Below are 10,000 nucleotides of genomic sequence, written 5' to 3' on the forward strand. Positions count from 1 at the left end.
AGTCCTAGTCAGTTACATGTATAGAGGGAGTGATTTATAAAGGTGAACATACGGTGTTTTCCTGTAAAATATCAGTAAAACAACACGTCTGGAATGTGACTTGGCTTCTAGTTTGTAATGTGTTTGTGGTGGATTTGACACAGTTGTGTTTGAGTTTAACGCGCTCTGTGTTACGTTCATGACCCTGACCTCTGATGCTGATGATTGACACCTCATCCCTTCTGCCCCCCCCCCCCCCCCCCCCCCCCCCAGCAGACCGCGGGCAGCCATGCTGAAGCCGGGTGACCCGAGCGGCTCGGCCTTCCTGAAGGTGGACCCGTCCTACCTGCAGCACTGGCAGCAGCTCTTCCCTCAGGCGCAGCTGAAGGCTCCTCTGGTGCCCGCCGCCTCCACCCGACCGCCTCTCCATCCCCATGGACGGCCTGCGCCCGTCCCGCCTGCACAGCCATCTCCTGGCCTCCACGCACTGCACCTCCTCGTCCTCTTCTTCCACGTCCTCCTCGGCTTCTTCCTCCTCAGCTGCAGCAGCTCCCACCCCGTCCTCTTCCTCCATGTCCATCTCCACCTCGGCAGGGCTCTCCCAGCTGCCCGTTCCCCAGCAGATCGCTCTCTTCGGGCAGGGCGTTGGCCCCCATGTGTGCCGGCCCTGGAGGAGAAAGAGGAGGAGGACCAGGACCAGGAGGAGATCTTATGGTGATCGCACCCCCGGACAACCAGCAGGGTCTCCACCCAGCAGCGGGGCTTCTCCATCAGGCCAAAGAGCAGAGCTGCGGCGGGGTCGGCGTGTGTCGTCCAGCGTGAAGAGCGGAGGAGAGGAGGAGGAGGAGGAGGAGGAGGAGGAGGAGGAGGAGGAGGAGGAGGAGCAGAGGAGGGCGGCAAACCGACCAGGTTCAAGCTGACGTCGGAGGAGCTGGACTACTACCTGTACGGACAGCAGAGGATGGAGATCATCCCTCTGAGCAACCAGACGGGAGAGCTCAACAACCGTACGTACACTCACACACACACAGACACAGACACACACACACACACAACACAGACACACACAGACACACACACACACACACACACACACCTCAGGTCACTGGAGTTCATTCGAGGTGTGTTGACGCTATATTATTCTGATGATGTTCGTATAAGATTCCCAAACGGTCTTTGAGTGACTTTTAAACTTCTGTCGTTTTAATCTTATTTAAATGTGTAAAATTATATGAATATATTTTATATTTCTATAATATTGAAATAATAACTATTAGTAGTAATCTATACTTCTTCGGTGGCTTCACAGTGACTTTTGTTTTTTTCTGATACACAGTAAAGAGTTTGTAGAAACTTTAATAATTATTGCTTCATATTTCTATAACATATCTTAAAGAATCGTGTGTGTGCGACGCTGAACAGAGTTTATTAAGTTTTATTCAAATGTAATTAATCTCTTTTAATTGTTCTGGAATTATTATAATCAAATTCTGAATACTTTCTATCATATTTGTATAATATTCCTGCAGGGAATGTGGTGTTATTGGCTAAGCAGCTGTTTAATTCATAATTTCTTTATATATTATTTATGTTTTTTATAATATCTCTACACTATTTATTCAATCAAAGCCCCACAAAATGAATATCAGAACTTAATCGCAGCTAAACATTCACTTGAAATCAATACAATTAAGAAGGTGAGAAATAAAATAATGATCATTTTAGTAAATTGTTCACCAGTTTAAAATATAAAAAAATACTTCAATATGAGATGTAATTCATCATTAAAATGTGGCCTTATGTGAAATGCTACAGTTGGTTTGACAGCTGCAGTGTTGGACAGGAGGAGGAGGAGGAGGGAGGAGGAGGAGGGTCAGAGGTGAGAGGTCAGCAGCCTGTCCGGGGTTCAGACCTTCACACAGCAGCGGTTCATATTAACCAGACTTCATTCCGATTGTATGTAAATGAAGCAGTCGGGGTTTACACTTGTCTGCCTTCACGCGCTCACATTTGAGTGTGTTTTCTTTTATTTTATGTCGGCGCGCGCTAATGATTAATCTCACTTTAACTGCGATCAAAGAGATCGATCGATGCCTTTTAGTTTTTCTTCACTTCAGGTCCAGTTTTTATCAAATCAAACGGCTCTTCAGAAGCTTTCAAACCGACTTTTCTTTTTTCATCTTTTAAAATTTACTTAAACGTTTTTAATTTATTAATCTAAATGTTTTTATACTTCTGTTATTTACAGTTTTTAACTCCGCAGTAAAATAATTAAACACATTTATATTCCGCATGAATTCATCGAACTCCTTTTATGAGGCCCACTTTGGTGCAAGAGTCCGCGTGTGTGCGCGTCTTTACGCATGACGGTGCTCTGTCAATATCTGTCCAAACACACACACACACACACACACACACACACACACACACACACACACACACACACACACACACACACGCACACCGGGCGTGCGCGCCCCGCTGTCTTGTTTGAAATCCGTGGCCCGTTACTCGCATGAACACGAGGAATCAGACGGTTCGGGTTCACGTCTCCAAACTCTCCGGTTTGAGCCGACGTCACCGTCAGCCGCTCCGCTTCCCGCTGCGCACGTGGAGATCAAAGCGAAGTCTCTGTGTGTTAGTTTGGACAGTCTACGGTGGAAATGCGTTGTTGTTTATTTGAACTTCTCTGTACCTGATTTAATTTAATTTACTGTATCTCAACACTATCATCGTCTTATAATAACATATTTATTTTGCTTGTTTTCTTTTCTTGTTTTTGTCTCTAGAGTATTATTGTAATTCAATAATAACTATTTAAAAAAGAAAGAAAAGCAAATCAACATAAACCTTGTTTTACTGTCTTTTACTCATTATGAGCGCGTGCAGGTTCCACAGTCATTTTATGGACTCTTATTGTCTTAAAACTCTTGTTTTAATAGATTACATTATTTCTGTTTCCTTATGGAATGTTTATTTTCTACCAATCACGGTTTTATTTTAATATTAGTATATTAATTATAATATGTATAAAGTAGTGCTTCAGTGTGTCTGCTGTGTGTTACAGTTAGTTTAATAATGGTATTTATAAAATATATAAATACATAATGAGTCCATAATATTATGACTTTAAGGTGGATTGTGTCGCGCTGAGCTTCTCTAAATGTGTCCAACCTTTACCAGTCTCTCTTATAACAGCACATCATCTTATTGATTTATTGTTTTCCTGTATAAGTCATATTTCTATAGTTTTGGACTTTTAATGTGACTCTTTTAAACTGCATCTTTATATAATCAAATACCAATCACATCGTTCTATAATAGCAGTTAGTTTGTCTAATAATCTCGTTATTTAAGGTGTAGATTCTCGCTGTGACTAATGTATCGTAACTCTATTATGAAGTGACTCTCGCTGCTTTTGGTTCCAGGCAGCGATCCTCAACAGTGAGATTATATCACGTGTGTGCGCGTGAGTGTGCGCGCGTCTGTGTGTATATTCCGCGGTGATAAAACGGACCATCAGCAGTAATCTGCGTCGATAGGCGCCGGCAGGGCTGATGAGGGATGGAGGGACAAGCAGGAATTAATTGCCGTATATAGTTTTGTGTTTGAGAGAGAGAGAGGGGGGGATCGATCCTCCGGCCACCAGCCCGCCATTTATCATCCCAACACGGCTGTATTGAGGTCTCTGGGGTGTGTGCGCGTGCGTGTTAGTGTAGATAAAGCAGTCACACACACACACACACACACACACACACTCACACACACACACACACACTCCCTCATGTGTCACCGTCTGACCTCAATTATTAATTACACCAATAATATTAATAACAGCGATGATAATAACAATGATGATTATAATAATATTAATAATAATTATATATATTAATAATAATAAAACATAAATGGTGTTTTCAGGTGAAGTCAAATGTTTTTGTGATGAATATTTGTCATATTATTTGTGTTTATTATAGATTATTATTATAGTTTCTCACATATTTCCTTCATTTAACATGTTTATTATTTAAATATATTAAACTCAGTAAAGTCCCATCAAACAGTTAAATAACTTAGTTTTCTCCTGTTTGATGAAGAAAATGTAGAAATATTAATGACCTGATGAATTAATATACATAAAACATTATTATTTAATAAGAGTGTTTTAGAATAGTTCATGCAAACAGTTATAGATTAAAATAATAACGTATTGTTCTGGAATCACAAACAGTGTAAAGTCCTTTAGAGCAACATGTGATTTTGGATTATTAAAAATAAAATAGTTTTGACTTCTTTTAAGGTCGAGAAAACTTCAAAACAACAATCTGGACCAAAACGTTTGGAGATAAAATGAAATCAGACGGTTCAATGAAACAATCAAATGTCTAATTTAGTGACTTTACTTTTTTGAAGGGTGATTTAATGTTACACTTTATAATTTTAGGAGGAACGGTAGAATCCAACGAGTCACTGGATCCTACATATCCCATAATGCAACAGGACGGCATCTTTTCATGAGAGCCTCTCTCTCCATCTCTGTTGCTCTCCACACCTCCAGTTTGTAACGCTCGCTTCCTGTTGGAAACGTGTCGTCTCCGACTCAAAACTGAGATTACCCTGATGACATCACTATGACGTCATCAGGGTAATCCTTATTTTCTTTCAGACTTGACAAAAGTCGTCCAGAGACAGAACACATCGTACCACTGTGTTTAACTGACTGAGTTGATGTTGTGAGCGTGAACCTGCTCCTGTAAATGCGCAGAGTTCGGTCGGTGGTCTAAAGTTATATGCGTTGGTTAAATTTGGCTTCTTTTCCTGAAAACAATAAGAATTTAGTTATTGTCTCATTTTAATCGGTGCATTTAAAGAGCTGTCAATCAATATGGGAGTGATAGCATTTTAGATGGCAGATTGATTTTTAAATGATCAATTCTGACATTTTAACATATTTAAAAACATTACGCACCTCAAAATACAGATGCATATCAGACACATGAGCAATAATCAAACTTATTCAAACTTACTTGATGTTTTGGAGAAAATAACGCCGTCATAATATTTAGTAGCTGCAGGTTTATGACAAATAAAAGTGAATCCATGTCATTATGTCTTAAGAAAACAAACAGAATATCCTTTAAATTCAAACTTTAATCACAACTTTTAGAGAAAGTTGAAGCTCCAAAAATATTATTTAAATATTTAAAAAAAACATTTTCTGATCTGCTCTCCTGTCACTTAGTAGACATGGAGAATAAAATACAAATATTGAAGTTTTCCATGTTTACTGTGGGACGATGAACTCATGTTTGACGTGTTCACACTGCTTTCCTAAAGAATCATACATACAGAAATATCAAAGAGATATCTACAACCGTATAAACAGTGCAGCTAAATATCTAACACGTATATCGTCTCACAGATGTATCATTGTGTCACCCAACGTACAGCATTCCCACAACCTTTTAAATCCTAACTAATGAAAGCTAACCAAGCTCATGGATGGATTATTAAGGGGGTCCTTCACCTGACTCACTCAATTAAAAACACCAACCGGGAAGACACTCAAAAAGACCACAAAGAGACACGAAACATCTCCAAAAAGATGCAAAACAACGACAAAGAGACACAAAACAACTACAAAGAGACACGAAACATCTACAAAAAGATGCAAAACAACGACAAAGAGACACAAAACAACTACAAAGAGACACAAAACATCTACAAAAAGATGCAAAACAATGACAAAGAGACACAAAAAACTACAAAGAGACACAAAACATCTACAAAAAAATGCAAAACAATGACAAAGAGACACAAAAAAACCACAAAGAGACACGAAACATCTCCAAAAAGATGCAAAACAACGACAAAGAGACACAAAACAACTACAAAGAGACACAAAACATCTACAAAAAGATGCAAAACAACGACAAAGAGACACAAAACAACTACAAAGAGACACAAAACATCTACAAAAAGATGCAAAACAATGACAAAGAGACACAAAAAACTACAAAGAGACACGAAACATCTCCAAAAAGATGCAAAACAATGACAAAGAGACACAATAAAACTACGAAGACATGCAAAACAACTACAAACAGACACAAAACTACAAAAATAGACACAAAACATCTACAAAGAGACAAAAAACTACAAAAAGATGCAAAACAACTACAAAGAGACACAAACAAACTACAAAAAGATGCAAAACAACTACAAAGAGAAAAAATTACTACAAAGAGACGAAAAGCATCTTCAAAAAGATGCAAAACATAGACGTAAAGAGGCTCACAATGACTGAAAAGGAGCAAGACAACCTCAAAGAGTCACCAAACATCAACAAAGAGACAAACAATTTATATAAAGAAACACAAAATTACTACAAAGAGAAAGAAAACTACTAAAAAAGATGCTAAACAAATACATAAAGAGGTAACTTTCTTGGGATGCTTTGGAAGTGCTCATGAAAACATTACTATTCATAAAGTTACATTCTGTGGTTTATTTCTAATAGAGGGCAGAATGGCTCCAAAACAACTTAACACAGTTACTATCACGTATGAATCATATTGTGTCACTTGATGAATGTGACTCTCTTGTAGCTCTGTTTTGGTCTCCACCAGCTCCTATCAGCTGCTCAATGCTCCACCATGTTCACCAGCTAGTCTCTCACCGTGTCTGTCTGCTGATTGGTACTGAGCTGCTAGTGTACAAAATGCCATAAAACCAAAAGCAGGAGCTAAAAGAGGCTCAGAGGCTGCAGAGGTGGTTTTGTGTTGAGTTTACGGAGGAGGAGCGAAGCCTCGCTGTGTGGTCCGTCCTCATCTGGACTCACAGCTGTGTTGGAAACAAACGCAGTCATCAACATCGATAGTCTTCATGAAGTGAGATGGTTCTGTTGAGGAGAAGTCGGAGTTTGTTACGGAGCCGCGACCTTCTCGCTGTTTGTGATGGCGAGCGGTCAGGAAACCGTGTTTCACTCTGACAGTCAATCACTCAGGATTACGTTTGTATTATCGAGGCAAATGAATAAAAGTAGATGTTTTAAAAGATAAAATGTTTGGGGAAAAAAAGAAAGAAATCCACATTTTGTGGGAACGAACCAGTAAGAATCGTCTCACAAGACGTTTTCAGTGTCAACGGCGTCCGGCGCTCGGACATCAGAGGCGGAGCGGAGCTGTCTAAACACTGGCGATGGATGTAACAGAATACTGAGTTTGAATGATGGGCGGCGAGGAGAGAATGCCATAACAAGTTCACAGCCAGTTCATCAGTCTGAAGGAGAGGAAGAGGACGAAGGCTTCCTGGAGGAAAGAGGTTTACAGCCACGAGGCAGAGGAGCAGCGTGTTGTCCTCTTACTGCTGCACAAGTGGACCTTAGTGGTAAAACCAAAAATCACATTATACATGTGTTACATTAAGAGATATTTTACATCACAGGAAGCTTGTTAACCATCATATTAACATGAAAACATCAATTCAAACGTGCTTTTTAGAAACTTAGTGAAAACAAGCATTAAAACCAGCACGACAAATGTTATTTTAAAGATTCATTGTTCATCAAAATGAGTAGTTAAAATATCAGGAAACTATGAACAGAAGGTCCATCTGCTCTCTTGGTCTTTATCAGTAGTTTTAATAATTCAGCTTTATTCATCACGTTGTTATTGTAGTGACATGAAGTCCACACGATGCGACTGAAAGCTCCGGAAAATGTCTTGAAAGTGAACCTTGTGTCGGTTTTATTTTTTGTCAATTATTTAATTGAAACTTTAAAAAAAAAAATACATTTCAGCATTTAATCTTATTTTTGAGTCATTATCATTATCAGCCATTTAGTAAAAGTTCTAGTAATATCGTAATAATAAATAAGTAATATTGGGAGTAGTACTAGCAGTAGAACAAATACTGTACAAACATACTGCATATAAAGAAACCAGTGTGTATATTTGGAAATACATATAAATACATTGTAATTTTTCTTTAAGGAATATTACAATAAATTACTATAATTCTTGAATTTAGAAGTTTAGATAAATTTATACAAAATATATTTTACAAAATATAATGCACATATATTTTTCAATAAAATAGATCATGTGTGGAAAATATATTGTAGTAATTATGAATATTTTCCTTGTTAATATTTCCTTGAGTTTGCTTCACAGTATTTTCAGTATACAGTACACCAACAAAAACCTTTTTATTTACAAAAGACATAAAAGTTCTAACATGTTTAATGTACAAGAACTTTGCATAAATTAAACAAACTAAAATTAATAAAATGTTGGTTTAAATAAGAAACTATTTGATCAAAGAATAAGTAAAACTGTGTGAGTATTTGTATCAGTATTTAGTGATCAGAGCTCCAGTGTTTCTGTAAAGAGCTCAGAGTGAAACTCTGCAGCAGACGTCGACGGTGTGAGTCTGAACTCGTCTTCATCGTCGTCTCCTCGTCGTCTCCTCGTCGTCTCCTCGTCGTCTCTCTGCGCTCTGAACTTTCTAATGAAGCTGTGAAAATAATCTGAGTGTGTCGCTGTGGACGGACGGTCACAGCTCATCTACAGCGGACACTGTTCTGCTCTCTGGGAGACTTTATTCTCCGTGTGAGAGATGATGTAACAAAGTCCCTTTTTGGAAGTTTTTCCAGAGCTTTAAGTCACATCTCATGTCGTTCTCCTGCTGATGAAGGACATGTGGCTGTTATTGAAAGTTACGTGATTAAATAAGGAATATAACAAGCAAGGAAACTCCACAAAGGTCCAACAAACACAGGACCTTCACCCAGGAGACCGCTGTTCTTCTCTTGTGTGAAACCAAAAGTAAACGTTGACTTTTTGCTTGTTACGTAACTTTGTTACGCTGTGAAGTAGTGTTGTGTAAGAAAGACCGCTACGGGCAGTTGCTATTTATTAACGCTAGTTACAGTTGTTAAGTTGTTACATTGCTGGTGAAGTTGTTAGGTTACAATGAGTTGTTACGTTGCGTTGTTACGTTGCGTTGTTACGTTGCGTTGTTACGTTGCGTTGTTACGTTGCGTTGTTACGTTACGTTGTTACTTTGCATTGTTATGTTGCGTTGTTACGCTGCGTTGTTACGCTGCGTTGTTACGCTGCGTTGTTACGCTGCGTTGTTACGTTGCGTTGTTACGCTGCGTTGTTACGTTGCGTTGTTACGTTGCGTTGTTACGCTGCGTTGTTACGTTGCATTGTTACATTGCGTTGTTACGTTGCGTTGTTACCTTGCGTTGTTACGCTGAGTTGTTACGCTGCGTTGTTACGTTGCGTTGTTACCTTGCGTTGTTACGTTGCGTTGTTACGCTGCGTTGTTACCTTGCGTTGTTACCTTGCGTTGTTACCTTGCGTTGTTACGTTGCGTTGTTACGTTGCGTTGTTACCTTGCGTTGTTACGCTGAGTTGTTACGCTGCGTTGTTACGTTGCGTTGTTACGTTGCGTTGTTACCTTGCGTTGTTACCTTGCGTTGTTACCTTGCGTTGTTACGCTGCGTTGTTACGCTGCGTTGTTACCTTGCGTTGTTAACCTTGCGTTGTTACATTTTTTGCACTATTTCCTGCAACAGCTGCACAACAATTGACCTTAGAATCACTAAAGCTTTATCTGATCTTATGTCTAAGAACACATGTCACTATTTTCTTTCTTTTCATGGGTCTCTCATGCCCATGCATTAAGTAAGAATTTGGAATCAGGACAGGGTTAGCTTAGCTTAGCATAATGACTGGAAGCAGATGGACACAGCTAGCCTGGCTCAAAGTTCAAAGTTAGTCCTACTAGCATGTTGTATCTGGTTTGTTTAATCTGCAAACATCCAGGAAATCTAAGAACAGTTTGTGGTTGAAGTTCCCCCAAAACGTTGAACTCTTTCTCTAAGATATATTTTCATTTGTGTATCTTTAAGTTTCCACGTTTAGGAATCCTTTTAGTTTCAGTGGAGCCATAAAAAGGACTTTTCTTCACACAGCTGTGAGGTTCATAAATACCAGAGCACCATTAAACA

The 10,000-nt window shown here is 39.1% G+C and overlaps 1 protein-coding gene across 1 annotated transcript in view; it reads left to right on the top strand.

Moving 5' to 3' along the window:
- The first annotated feature begins 268 nt into the window (after positions 1–268).
- Positions 269–10,000, top strand: part of prdm6 (PR domain containing 6) — an 82,056-nt gene continuing 72,324 nt past the window's right edge. The window contains 3 exon segments of the mRNA XM_076078870.1: positions 269–370; positions 372–623; positions 869–986. Of these exon segments, the coding sequence (XP_075934985.1) occupies positions 269–370; positions 372–623; positions 869–986 (472 nt within the window).

The sequence above is a fragment of the Anarhichas minor genome, unplaced genomic scaffold (assembly GCF_050575085.1).
Source record: "Anarhichas minor isolate MPS153535 unplaced genomic scaffold, ASM5057508v1 ptg000068l, whole genome shotgun sequence".
Taxonomy (NCBI): Eukaryota; Metazoa; Chordata; class Actinopteri; order Perciformes; family Anarhichadidae; genus Anarhichas; species Anarhichas minor.